Source organism: Triturus cristatus, chromosome 7, assembly GCF_964204655.1.
Source record: "Triturus cristatus chromosome 7, aTriCri1.1, whole genome shotgun sequence".
Lineage (NCBI taxonomy): Eukaryota > Metazoa > Chordata > Amphibia > Caudata > Salamandridae > Triturus > Triturus cristatus.
This window is the reverse complement of record NC_140590.1, coordinates 553,086,862-553,101,529: the sequence shown is the minus strand read 5'-3', so window position 1 is coordinate 553,101,529 and position 14,668 is coordinate 553,086,862. Positions and strand designations below refer to the sequence as shown.

Sequence of the window (14,668 nt, the reverse complement as noted above, 5' to 3'; positions counted from 1 at the left end):
TTTTTTATTTTGTTAAGCATTTGGTCTACTTCGGGATCACAGAGGTATTCGCAATCAAATGGTAGTTTAATGAAGTGCTGTTGTACCTCTGGCTTAAAGACAGTGACACAGAGCCATGAATGGTGGCGTAAGATGATTGAGGTGTTAACCTCTCTTGCTGCCACATCGGCAGCATCCAATGTGCATTGTATTGTGACACTAGACAAGAGTTTGCCCTCCAATACGATTGCTTTCCCCTCTTCCTAAATTAATCTGGGAGATGTTGTAACAAACACCCATCTCCTCTCACTGGGCCCTATCGTACTGTGAGAGAAAGTTCAGAGAATTAGCAATCCACCAGGCTGTGGAAACCCTCACCACAATGCTTTTGCCTGCAGCATCTATTCTCCTGCTCTCTTTATCTGGTGGGAAGCATCCGGTTTCATCTGGGGAGAGGCCTTGTGTGGGACTGGCTCACAGTCTGGATCCCCCGGAGAATTTGCATCATAATCCTCCCATGGGTCATCTGTGGGATGAGGATAAAATGGGGCCTCAGCGTTGGAGGACAGGTTGTAAACACTGGGGCTACCGGTGTCCGAGAAGGAATGTGGTGGGGAATGTGATGGGATGACGGTAAGGGAAGCAGATTGATCTGAGGATGAGGGAGACTTATGTGAGGAGTGGAGCTTGTAGTTGTGTCCTTGAACCAGCTGGATAGGGGCACAGGCTCTGAAGGGGTGTCCTCTTTCTGCGTGGAGCCTCTGAAGCCTTTGGATCCTTAGAGGAACTCTTCCCCAGTCTGGGATGGATAAAAAGACTTCTCTGTCGCTTAGCAGTTTCCTCCCGAAGTCTCTCCAGAATTGGTCTCTGGTAGTCATACAAGCCAGCAGCGCATGGTGATCTCAGCATCAATTTTGGTGCCGAGTGGTGTGTAGACGCCAATAGGTCCTTTGACTTTGACAGGTGCTTTGGCTTTTTGGTGCAGTGGGCCAATGTAAGTTAAGGCTTTTAGTCTAGTCCTGTGTCAGGTCTGATGTCTTGCCTCGAGGTCGAGTGGAATCTGGAGGTTGCGAAAGCCCAAAAGACATGTCCTGGGCTGGATGCCTGAAGAATGGCGCTCTACTACCGCTGTGTGTGGCCTTTTGTGAGCTTAGGGTGTTGGGGGTTCAGCTATACTCACAGTTCTTGCCGTTGACTTGGTTTGAGGCCCGGTGGTGGTAGAGGAAACTTCTTTCATCTCTTTTTCTTCCATCTTGAATGTATCAGAGTAGATTATCTCTCAGCTGGACTGGTGCGCAAGGATGCCTTGTGCACAATATTCTAAGTCTTCCACTTCCTTCTCCTCAGCAACAAGCAGGAATGCTTCACTGAAGATGTTGGGTGTAACATCTGCTGATTGGCGCTTCATGCTGATGTGTGCCCAGCATCAGTCACTAAGCTGCCTAGGAGTTTTTTTAACCTGAAAATGTACGCAGTACTCCATCTTTGTGGTCCAGGGACAGGCAAAGGTTACACATCTTCTGGAGATTGGCCCAGGGGTATTGGGCAATGCACTTTTTATTGAGTGGCGTCTATTCCATCACCTTCTTTGCTGGAAGTGGTGCGCCAAGGGGAGTAGGCGGCCCAAAAATCGAAGTCTTCTACATCGGCCTCTGAAGCGTCTCAAAAACAGGAAAAAAGTCAGAAAACATGATATGGGCGTTGAGCAGGCTTTTGATGGTTGGAAGTAGAGTTTTACAGTGCAGGCCAGAAGCAAAGTACATCAAGTCTGGGAGCCTAGTCTGTAAGTGTTTGAACCGGATGGTGGAGAAATACAATGTAATATTGAATCGAGGCCCATTCGTATTGCCAATTGGGAAGGAGTCACAGGGTACCTCATGACTCGAAAAGACTTCTTGGAATAAAAATCATTTACAATGTAAGATCCCAACCCTAAATGGCAGGCGTATGTGTATCTGCAGCCCCAGATGCTATGTACACATGGTTCTAGGTAAGCGACTAATCCATTTCCTACAAGAGATCCTACCCAAGTTTTTAAGAGTGAACAGATTTTCAAGCTACACCCCACCAGTCATGGTAGGAGGGTGATTCAAAGAGGATCTACAATATCTTTTGCACGATGTCCATGGCTTTGGTAGCATCAGTGTTTTCCTTAATTTTTTTCCAACACTTGTACATCGAAGGGCAGACCTATTGGATGCTGTTGGATTTCTGAGCCAAAACCAGATACTTAGAGCCACACCTAATAGTGAAGTAAGACACTGGTGTTCACCTGTCTTAAAGCAGTGTTGACGGCATGGAAGATCATAGTGAGATAAAAGGGCCCCTGAGTTAGCAAGGCACCACTGAGTTTATGTGCCTAGTGCCATGCTTTTACCTGCTGCGTCAATATGCTTGCTTTATCTGGTGGTGAAGAATCCTGTTCTTTCATTAAATAATATTTCCTATCTGTATGCCCTCTTATGTACAGTGGGTCTTGTGGGGCAGCCTAAAGTGGGGTTATCATGTGGATTCACTTGGTAGTCATGCCAGGGATCATCTTATTCCACAAGGAGATCTGTATCATTGTGCATTAACAATGCTACTTGTGTCGAGGTCTGAACAACTATTCATAAAGTTTGCCAGAGACATATCTGGAGGCTGTGTGTGTGGTGGAGCCTCCACAAATCTTGATGTGTGTGCTGTTTCGTTGGGCTTTTTCTTTGGTATTGTATCATATGCTTTCAGACGATGGCTTCTTGAAGGTTAGACTGCGCATTTATTTTGTGGTTTGGTGGTGGAAAAGGATCTTGCTATAATGTGCCCTGTTACAGGGCCAAAGTAAATGATGCGCTGTCTAGGTTCCCGCTCATCTTCCTCCTTTATGCCAGATGTCTAGGTTTGTTTTGGCATAAAATTCAGTGCTTTAGATGGCTCTGTTCAGTCTCTGTTTTGAGGCTCAGTACCTCTGCTTAAAGGCTCAGCGTCTTTGCTTGGCAACACAGATTCAAGTTTACTCTGGACTAAAATGGTGTTTACAAAGTTTGTTTACTACAGTACACCGTTCCGACATTTGCAGCTTCTTGGTTTGTGGCTTTCCCACTGAGGGCAAGGCAAAGCGACTTAGGGCCCTTCCTTGGCATCGAGTGTGGTGGTGTGGTGGTGGGGGATGGAGGCAGTGGGATGCGTTTTACAGTGGTTGAAATCCTTGTGTGTCCTAACAAGGCAGAGGGTGTATTGCTCAGTTACTGGAACCATGAAATGTAGTCTTTGTTCTGACGGATAGTGTCATTTTCAGTAGGGGCAATGGAGATTGTTCCTTTCAAGAGTTGGAGTCATGGGAGGAAACATACATCAGATTTCACTCCTGTTGGTCTTTCAGGCTACCGGATAGACGGACCCACCATTTCAATGCGGATGTCGAATCATTCAAAGTCCTTGGCTACAGTGTAAAGTCTTGGTTCTGCACAGCGGAATACTGTACCCAACTTCTACTACTTCTGTGCCAAATAGTTTTCTTGGATCTGAAGGCGTCACACTCAGCACAAGCCATTTCGTTGTTGTCCCTGGTTAGAAAGAGGTTACAGACCCCACGCAGGTCTGACCATGGGAACTGATTCTCCATGCCACTCTCACTCATTCTTATTCAGCCTGGCTCCAGGCTTTTCAAAGGACCAGACTTCGCTGAGATTGATAGATCAATGCATTTTTTTATGCTTTCTCTTCAACTGCATTAGGGTCTTCTTGGCTTGGTGTGCTCTGGTTGACAGGTGTGTTTTTCAGTGCACAGCCAAAGAAACGCATCTGAATCTGATGGAGAAGATAATCTGAGGTGGAGTATGTGTCCTGGTGCATTTTGGGATTCAGGGGAGGTATCATGAGTCACCTCAAAACTGCTTCCTTGAAGAAAACCTACTTGGCAACATCCAAGCCCAACACTAGATGGCAGAAGTGTGCACAGCATGTGATCTACAGCAGGCGAAGACAGGATGCTCACCTGCACAGAAGTTATAAAAATCCATCAAGCAAAGGGGCGCAGTTGGGAAGAAACTGTTGGAAGAGAGGAAAATGGTGATTGGGGAAAAGATTACCACAAGTTTTTTAGGTGGCCTTTCTGGGTCACTAACCATTTACAAATTATTGGTTACACAGTATATCCAGATCGTGCTGGGCAGTATCAGAATAAAGAGGCTGTAAACTTCTACCACTCTCCCTGGAAAATATTTTTGGGTTCTGGTGGCACATGCTAATTGCTAAAGTTCTTTCAGTGGCCTTAGGATTCTTCACCTTTGTTGTTTTTGTCCCTCATCGGTCTCATACGTTTCCAGTTTCCCCTTATCCTGCTTTTCAATGTCTGCTTTGCTGGCTGGCGTTTTGCTGCGTTTGTCTCACACCTTGTAGGTGTTCTACTGCAGCTATCAGATTCATGGAGGTGTTATGGTACTTCTTGCTGTTCCTTAAAACTCTACTCTAGTGGACGCTGGTAAGTGAACTTGTATCAATGGTTTAATTATCATACTACATTTCTACTAATGCATGAAAGAGAATTCAATGTATCCATCGCAGGGTTCACGACTATGATGCAACACTGACGATATGAGCCAAGTGGAGGTTTGAGGTGATTCTACTGTAGTTGCACAAGAGGTGTTTCTTCCCCCCTTTTCCTGTTCCCCACTCTTTTCTCCCGAGTCCTGCACATGTGAGCCTTACGGACCTCCAGGGACATAATATTTAGAATGTCAGTGTTTGCGCCGAACCTTCCTGCCACAATATTTCCCCGCGTATACTGGTTTTGACATCTCGCTCTTTGCATTCAGGTGCAAATCTTGACCACCCACTCTCGCATTGAGTATGAAGGCATTTCCACACGAGATCAAACACAGGAAGAAATGGTATCAAGGACACCGATCAATGCATGCTGGCATGCCTCGGTCCTGACCAGTGGTAGTGCTGCTTTGTAAAATTATCTACATCTGTACTCTGAAGTGTCAAAGAATAGAGATGGCACCTTGGCTCTTCTGGCTAGGTGCCCATCAATTCTTTCTGAATTTGGGCAACAAAAGAGACCAAATCATCAGGGGCCAAACTCCATTGAAGCTCCCTCACAAAAACACTACTCAACCACTACTGGGTCCAGAAAAGTGTTTTTTTCAAACTCCTTCCCATTTTCAGCAACTGAGTCCGTTTTTAAAGTATCAGGTTTCTGTATCAGGCATCCTTTTTTACAGCTGAGCTGTGCCAATCATTCCGAACCAGTGGAGGTTTGAGAGTGATCTTTGACTGCTGTGTTAGGTAGTCATCATCTCCTAATTCAGACATCTGCACAAGATAGACGTCTCTCCTTCTACATCCCCAACCGCCAGCTACGCTCCGCCGACCTCTCACTAGCCACCGTCCCGCGCATCCGAAGTACTACCACTGGCGGGAGATCCTTCTCCCACCTCGTCGCCAAAACATGGAACACCCTCCCACTGAGCCTACGACAGACCAAAGACCTGCTGACCTTCAGGAGAACACTCAAGACCTGGCTGGTCGATCAGTAGCGCCCCCCAACCCAGCGCCTTGAGACCCTCGCGGGTATGTAGTGCGCTTTACAAATGATTGATTGATTGATAAATATTTAACAGCTGAAGGTTTGGGCTGCAGCAGTGAGGACTTCAGGGACTGAAAGCCACCCTCACATAGCCACAATTCAACCTTCATACTCCATTCCGTGACTTACTTAATGTTCATTTACCCAAGTGTCTGCAAACAGTGAGATGAACGAGTGTACTTAAGGCAACACAAATGATGTAATCACACAACAATGGCACTTAAATAACAAAGAGAAAGAAAAAACAACAGATACTGTTTTTATCAAAAAAGTACAAAATATATTTTTATTAATTATATAGAAAGTAATAACATAGCTGAGTCATACTATCTCAATCGTATCAACAATCATACCTCACCCATAAATTGTCTCAATTAAAAACATTGTTACAGCATTGATGCCAACAGAGATTTGATGATCAGATTTTACATATATAATAGAGCGAAACAATGCGGCACAAATTCGATTGACAGTTAAGTTCTACACGCGTTTCGGCACTAAAAAGGTGCCTTCGTCAGGAAAAGACCACAGCTGGGTCAACAATGATATTCTATATTTGTCATTAATAATGACCATACTGCGTGCAAGGATGTTGCAGCTAGATCACTTCTTAGAAACACAATGTCCAAACCAACCCTGCTGTAAAAGGGATGTACTGCGACTAAAAAGGAGCACTTTGGATTTAGTGCTTGAACAGTGAGATGAACAGACAGAACCTGAACTAAAGGGCCTGCGCAAATGTGGCATTTTTCTCCCAGTATGAACAACTTGAAGGGTCCTCTCAAAAGTGAGAGGGTAAGCCTCAAAGTACACGGATAAAACAATTGCAAAAAATCACCCCCAAAACAGCCATTCTAAATTACCCTCCCCTCAGATACAAAATATGAAAGGGAGCTAGCTGAAGAAAAGACTGGTGAAAAAAATCTAATTAAAAAAACGTACATTTGTGAGTTTGAAAAACACCTAGTGTCCGGTGCACCCAGCTTTGTTTAATAGAAAATTAGGTAAGGCATCTGCAATGGAGTTGGGTAGTTTGAAATGACTTGTCAGCAGACAGTCAAGATATCAAGGGGAAGAGTTTTGTTTCTCACTGTAATGACTTTTGGCGAACCCACCTGAATTAAATTCATGTCCTTGGCAGCAGGGAAGTAATTTTGGGGCGGATTTCATGTTTTGGAGTAGTTAGCAGTACATATAAACTCCACTCATAGAGCTAAAGTGACCTCAGAGATTTAGCACCTAATCCAACGTGAGATGGAATCAGAATGAGAGCAGTACTGCAGAAGCAGCGACGTCCTAGCTTCACTGTCGAACGTCAGGGATTTAGTGACCTTGTAGAGACGGCTGACCCTGTCCCGTAATAGTTAGGCGGTGGCTCTTTGGCCCCCAACCTCCGTCGTCAAGTAACATTCCCAGAGCCTGTGACCTCTTCCCTTAAGAGCTAGGCTTTCAGTGACAGGTGGGGACTGAAAAGCCACACTGTAGGGGTCTAATGGCATTGAGATGACCTGGGCTTTCCTTGTACGATTAGTATGACGTCTTGCAATGTATACCAACCCCAGATTTGCCCACGCAGTGACGGATTACCCCTCCCTCAGGAGTCAAACAGTGACAATGTGATGATGTGGGCTCATTCATGGAATGTAAATATGGCCTTTGGAGGCCCTTGTCTCTGTGTCAGGAGACTTAAATAGTAATTGCTGACCTTGCAGTGACCGCTGGCCTTTTCTTTGGGGATCAGGAGAAGGTCTGAGCTTACAGTTCCCCTATCTTTCAGGTTCAAATGGACAAATCACCCCTGCATTTCAACCCTACCTCTGGCGTCATGCGGCTGATGGTCTGTAGGTCATAACCAGCATTTATGAAGTTGGTGGTGTACATCTCGAGCTGGAATTCGCTCAGCCAGCTGTGAATGACATGTGCATCCTGCAAACAAAAAAAAAACTGGTAAGGTTAGGAGCCATCATAAGTCTAAAGAAATGGGGGACATTTTGCTGCGAAATGGGCAAAAGCACATAAGGGAACAGGATGGGGAAACTATCGAACCACTCATTGTACTAGGGTACCACTTTCTGTATTCTGTTCCCAGTACTAGTCCCTACATTTCTGATGGATACTTATAACCACGGATTATTCCTCTTTAGAATTCTCCCAGGCGCCAGACTAAATCCAGAAGCATTTCAAGCAAATACTATCTTGGAGCAATAGGTTGTTCCATAAGGCTTTGCAAAGATTATACTATGCTTCAGGAAGTAACGACACAGAGCCGTGTATAGGCACCAACCCTGCACAACAGTGTTGGTACTTTTTTACTGCACCCTTCAACATAGGTCGGAAGCTAAGCTCCAAAACTTTAGTTTTTGCTTTACTGACCTCAAAAATGATTTTGCTGACAGTGTGCTAGGGATGTCTCTTCGAAAACTACTGCCTTAAAGTCATGCCGTGCTTGCAGGAAATCTAATATCTCTCACAGAACCACCTGACACCTGTCTTTGGTGCCTCCGATAAAAGCAGGATTCTTAATCAAGCAACAAATGCTCTTTGGTGCACGCAAAGGCTATCTGGGAGTGGAAGGTGAAGCTTCATGTCGCGGCGTAGAAGCAGCAGTGCTGGTCGCGCTCCAATTCGCAGACTTGCTCCTGTTCCAAATCCTGGACCTGAGCCAGGTTTACATCCTAGAATAAGTCTAATACAATATCGAAAGAAAAGTCTTGATGTAAACACAAGACGTCCAGATGGGTATGGCCATTGATCTTGAGGTTTCAGACTCGATCCTACATTCTGTCTGGATGGTTTTGAAGCTTATTGATCTCATGTAAGCTTCCGGTGCCTCATGCTCATTGTCACATGTAGATTCTCCAGTGTAACCTCTGCCTTCAACGGGCTCAAGCACTAGGGATAACCCTGACAACACTGCATCTCAGAGAAGCAACCTTCAATGGCGGATATAGGATCCCTACCTGACGTGTGGCAACCCATTCTCCCTACCCCACAAACAGCTCACAATGGTAACAAATACATTGAGTCTGGGCTGTGGAGGCTATCAGGGCAAGGTGGAAATCAGAAGCTACTGATTTCCCTTAGAGCAAAGGCATCACATTAAACCTTTGAAGCTGCATGGCATACAGCTGGCTCTCAAGGCCTATTTGCCTTCCGTCAAGTACATGCCTTCTGTCATTTCTGATGGGCAACATGACTTCCATGTGGGACTTCACCAGGAAGGGTGGACTAGGGGCACAGGTGCTGTGTCAAGAAGCACTCAGGCTTGATCTTCAGGGGATTTTGCCGTCAGCCATTTGGCAGGATCCTGAACGCCAGAGCTGACAATCTCATAAGATATTATCTAGCCAACTGCAAGTGACGTCTGCACTCAAAGATAGGTCAAGGCGTATTTGCCCAGTGCAGCAGGGTTTGGGTAGATTAGTTTTCTACCACAGAGAAGGCTCACTGTTGAACCTTTGGTGGTCTAGAGTTTTTGCCCTAAAGCTTTCTGGGAGACATTCTGTGGGACTCCAGTTTCCTCTGCGTGTCCCCATCTCTGCCACTTTTTCCCCGGGTTTTGACAATTATTAGAGGACGGGCTAAGATCATCCTCACAGCCCTGAGCTGAAGCCGGAGTGTTGCATTTCGAGCTGCGGAGCTTGATCATTTGACCTTCACTCCATCCATCTCCGTGTGAAGACTTCCTGCCCCAGCAATATGAAAAGATTCTTTATACAAATCTTCACAACCTGCTTCTCCATGTGTGGAGATTAAGCAGAACCACTTAAATGGTTTTGACTTGCTCATAGAAGGGGTGGGCACCCTCTTGGCGGCACGCCATCCATCAACAAGTCAATCTACTCTGGACATTAGGCAAAGTTGCAGCCTGGTGCGAGGACCATCAGGTAAATCTATTGCAGGCTAATCGTTCTGATATACTTCATTTGTACAGTCTTTGGCCCAGCAAGGACTTGTCATGGGCACTGTTGATTGTTATTTCTCAGTCTTTTTGGCTATTCTATGTTTGCTTGATCAGCATCTACATTAAAGTCATCAGCTGAGAAGCATTTTTTAAAAGGATTTCATATAGGTTTTCTCCTGCATGTTTGGTTCCTGTGAAATATGACCTTAATTTGCTTCCAACTTTCTTAATGTGCATGCATTTGAGCCCATGCACAGTTGCTCATAGAGACTTCTGACCCTTAAGACGGTCTTCCTCATTGCAATTAATTCTGTGTGCCATGTCACTGAACTGCAGGCACTGTCATAACCACCATGTTCCACTTTCTTCTACCAAAGTTGGTGTCACCTTTCCATGTGGGGCTTTCTATCAGGCTCCCCATGTTTTTTTCTCTGCCACATCGCTCTAAAGAAGAAAAAAAGGCTTCATTGGTTGGACCCCAAAACAGCTCATATCTTTTCCATTGATCAAACTAAGGATCACCAAGTGGATGACTAACTCTTTGTGGAGTATTCTGATGCGGATAAGTGGGAAGGCAGTTCAGGAACAGATCTTAGTCAGATTTTTTTCTGGCGGAGATCAATCGGAGGGCCTTTGCGGTCGTTCTGATAAAGGTACGGCCATCACTACATATTAGTCAGAAGTGGTCCACTGCTGGATATCTGCCTAGCTTCTACATGGGGGTACGTAAGCACCTTTATTAGGCATTATTACCTTAATGTGCTGGTTGCAGAGAGGGCCATTTTGCCCACTTACTCCTGCACGATTTCCTGATGTGAAGTCCACTCTTCAGAGCCTTCTTTTTTGGCAAAAGTGCTTTGGTATCTATTCAAAGGATTAGGAATCTACAGTTAAAAGTATCGATCGGATGAACAAGCCACTTACCTTCCCTTTCTGGGGCCGTATTATGCATTGTGATTGTTTGCGCCCTTTGCGTGGGATCTCTGTTACCCTATGAAAGTGCAGGTGGGTGCCGTCTACACTGTGAAAACACGGAGCAGCTGCTCTGTGTTTTCCCATGTATGTGCTGCCCTCGGGGCAGCGCAAGTTCGGGGCAGCACATACAACCGCTATCCTTCTGAATCCAAATAACTGACTAACCTATCCACCACTCAAATTACTTTCATATTTCAGTATACTAATTCAACACTAAATCTTTATGGGTTCTGGAGTAGCGTGCTACTCGCCGAAAAAGCGCTTTGACGCCTCATCAGGGGTAGTAAGCGCTATATAAATGCAATTACAATACAATCATAATAGGGCGCTTTGTGACTGTTGGCGCCCGGCGCACTTTTTAAAAGCTGTTCTGGGCACAAACAATCACAATGCATAATACGTCTGGGGGGACCCCCTTCATCCCCTGCAGAGGGTTGCTCTCAGGAGGCGCAGTGCGCCACCTTTTAAATGGCGCACTGTCAGTATCTCCTGAGAGCTGCTTTGACTCTGCGCCGGCGTGGGCACAGAGTCAAAGGAATTCCGTCATTTGCATAGGGGGTGCAAATGAGAGTACACCCTCTGAAGGTAGCGCTGCGCTTTAAGTGCGCCAGCGCTATAAGTATTACAGAAAGGGACACACAAGCATCTGCGCCCCCTTCTATAATATCAAAGTGCCCCGGGGCGCGCATAGCAGGCACAAACGCCCATTGCGCCCCGGGGTTACTTATTGTAATACTGCCCCTGGTGCCTACTGTATCTAACCACAGATTCCCCACTGTCCACTTTTCTCCTCTTCCAATGAAGTGGACTTCTATGATTTAATAAGGAGTGGGCCTCGCTGCACACTTTTACCAAGCACTACTGCCTAGACAGCCAAGTCTGGAAATACGGCTTCTTTGGCTGTTCGGTTCTCCGGGACTTTCTGGTGTGATTTTGGTTTGCAGACCCACCTCCGGGATAGGTATTGCTGGGGTATCTATTCTAAGGTAAGGAATCTATCAGTAACGTCTCTCTTTCAGATGCACAAGTTACTACTTGTGTAACGATATATCTGCACACTTTTACCAAGCACTACTGCCTAGACAGCCAAATCCGGAGAGACGGCTTCTTTGGCCGTTCGGTTCTCTGGGACTTTCTGATGTGATTTTGGTTCACAGACCCAACTCCGGGGTAGGTATTGCTGGGGTATCTATTCTAAGGTAAGGAATCTATCACTAACGTGTCTTTCAGATGCACAAGTTACTACTTGTGTAACGATATATCTGTAAGAGACATTAGTTAGTGATAGATTCCTTACCGCCCCACCCATCCTCCCCGTTCTGCAAACTGATTTCTAGGGTTAAGGTCATCCTTTTCAGGGCCCTAGTTTCATGGCACCAGTGGTCAATTTCTTGCATGGCTCTGCACAGTCATGTACAGAACGGACGTCAGCGCGCATGTGTGGCGCCTAAGTAGTCTCTGTGACATCTCGGCGCGTACAACGCCGGACGCGGAGCCGCATGACGCCACCTTCCGACACGCAGGGGTACTGCTGACGAACATTTTCCAGATCCAGTCTGACTCCTGGGGATATTCAAGGATAAGGAATCTATCACTAACGTGTCTCTTTCTGCACAATGTCATGATTTGTAATGTTACAGACACTCCGTGTGTAAGGGCAAAAAATGCTTTATAGTAAACTGACGGGCAGTGTGCAGGGGCGCACCTATATACAGCGCCATGCTGTCGTTTCTGGAGGCAGGGTGAGCTCGCCGTGGAGTCCTGCTGCGCCACTAATCGGCGCATGAAAGCACTTGCTATAAAATTGTTTGAGCCAGTCTGGCACCTGGGGGAATTTAAGAGGCGAGGAATCTGCTGTTTGATAGAGTATCCACCAGAGAGAGCATTACCGAAGGTAAGTAACCTCTCTGATTTTCCCTGCAGTGCTCCTTGCTTAGGTTAAATCCAATTCCTGCAATACTCCTTGCTTTTCCAATTTCCTGAAGTAACTCGACTTAACCCAGTTCCTCTAGTAATCTCAGCTTATCCTGTTCCTTCCAGTACCTCTTGACTTCCTCCTTCCTTCTACATACTGATTTCTGCAACACACCTGGCTTATTTTTAGTCCCCTACAGTGCTCCCTTCTTATTTGTTTTGCTCTGTACAAAGCTCCCTGCACGATTAACCCATTTTCACCACTGCCCCATACTCAGGTGTTCCTTGTAGCATTCCCATCTGGTTTATTCGGTTTTCTGCAGCACTCCCTGCTGGTTGATCTCCACCCTCAATGGGTTCCCTGATGGAGTATCGCTTACTAGCAAGACTCTCTATTCATTGCCTTTGATGGAATGCTCCTTGCTAGGGTACCAATCTCACCACTGCACACATTGCAGAACTCCCTGCCTGTTTATCACCTTCAGTAATCCCTGCTAGCCTATTACTCTTCTTGCAGCACTTTACCACAGTCCTAATGGTTTTTTAATAACTTCCTTGCAGGCCTCCTTTTTGTGTATGGACTCCAAATCAGTGAGTTCTAGAGGTGTACCTTCTTGAATGAAGGGCCTCCTTGCTTATGTACTTTCTTCTGCAGCACACCCTACTAGAGAACTTTCTTCACTGTAGTAACATCTGCTGGTGTTCTTAATGCAGCTCTACCAGCTAGGATACCATGCTCCCTTTAGCACTTCCTGCTTGTATGCTGCTTTTTGTACCTTTCCCTCCAGCACTTGTTCCGGCCATCTCTGCTGTTGTAATTCAAGCTTCTCCCCAAGTTTGATGGGCAGCACTGGACGGCGAAGGGTCCCTGGGAAAAAGGAGACGGAAATCAACACCAATTCAGACTCCATTTCATGTCCCTTTCTGCAACATGTACCCATGATCCCTTGGAGCTCTCAAAGTCAATGTACCCCACACATTACAGGTGGGCAGCAACAAATTATGTAGGGTCACAGTAGTAAGGAAAGTAGGAAACCTTACATCAGGAATAAGGGCAGGCTTGGTCAGGGTATGCATGCTTTTCTTAGGGGAGAAGAAATATCCTTGGGGACAGCATTTGAAAAGTCCCAGCAGGGAGTTTACGACTGGGATATGCTATACCACGGACAGAATTTTGTTTTAAGAGTAGCAAGTATGGTAAAGTTTAGATTCTTAAATTCTCCTTCTTGAATAGCAGAGTTGCCGTGCAAGTTAGGAGAAGAATACACGTTCAGAAAACCAAATAGGGAGAGAGAGATATCAACCTCATAAAGCAGTGGTATTTAGGGCACAAAGAGCTTACTGCATCTGGCTCCTAGGTTGGCTATTGTTTCCCATCACACAGCAGTTAAGGGGTGGCACTGGTGTGGTATTGTTGGGGGCAATGTGGGTGACTAGAGATAGGAGGGAAGGAAGGGCATTTTGATTGTGGCCTAGTCCACATATGTCAGGCCAGGTGTGATTAGTGTCTATGGCTCTTTATGTTCCAGAAGGGTGTCGTGTACAAACATTCACCTGTATGTCGGATGCCTGTATGTGTGGTGTGCCAATCTCCTGAAGGACGGCAAAGAGAGGCCCCAGTGTCTAGGGTGCGGGAAGGGATGCACCACTTTTAAATTAATAGGTCTCAAGGAGGCATTTCTGAGACAGATTTTGTTGTTACCTGTTACTGGGTCCGATGCACCAGTCCAAGTCTCAGGTCCCAGGTGATGTGGTGTCAGGATGTCTTCCCCTCCACTTGTCAGCGGCTAAAAGCAGAGACCAGAAAATGAGGCAACAACAATTAATGCAATTTCTTCCCTGTGTTTTTCTCTCCTTCCTCCCACAGAAAGAGTAATTGTCTGTAATCCTAGTTCTCTTCCGGGAGAACTTTATTATAGATCTTCATTATAATCATTATAGATTTTCAATATAGTCACAAGCACTGATCTGTCCTGCCCACATGGTGGATCGGATCCCGGAGCACTTTTTATAGCGCATGCACAAACAATGATTATACGTTTATATGGTTTTTTTTTAAGCTAGTAAAAAAAAAATAAGTTTTAAAAAAGCCTATAAAAGACTATATTGACCAATTTTCTACTATTTTCTTTATAAAAAAAAAGTGACCAGAAAACTTTCACAAACCTTTTTTAAAAGGAGAGTGGAATAAAATAGGGACAGTGTAGTGTAAAGAGCTATAAACTGAAAACTAGGCTGCTCCTTTAAGGAATAGCATATCACAGGATTCCATCATATCCAGCAGGTAGCAATTGAGCTAGTTCTTTTTTTTTTTTGATAAACAA

At 45.5% G+C, this 14,668-nt stretch overlaps 1 protein-coding gene across 4 annotated transcripts in view; it reads right to left on the bottom strand.

Annotated features, from left to right (window-relative positions):
* Positions 1-14,668, bottom strand: part of CASKIN2 (CASK interacting protein 2) — a 312,904-nt gene that overhangs the window by 74,741 nt on the left and 223,495 nt on the right. For all 4 annotated transcript variants that reach the window (XM_085617001.1, XM_085617003.1, XM_085617004.1 and 1 more), the window contains 3 exons: positions 14,047-14,131; positions 13,121-13,212; positions 7,367-7,477 (listed from right to left, as the gene is read on the bottom strand). In XM_085617001.1, coding sequence (XP_085473127.1) covers positions 7,367-7,477; positions 13,121-13,212; positions 14,047-14,131 — 288 coding nt within the window. The remainder of the gene's footprint in view (positions 1-7,366; positions 7,478-13,120; positions 13,213-14,046; positions 14,132-14,668) is intronic.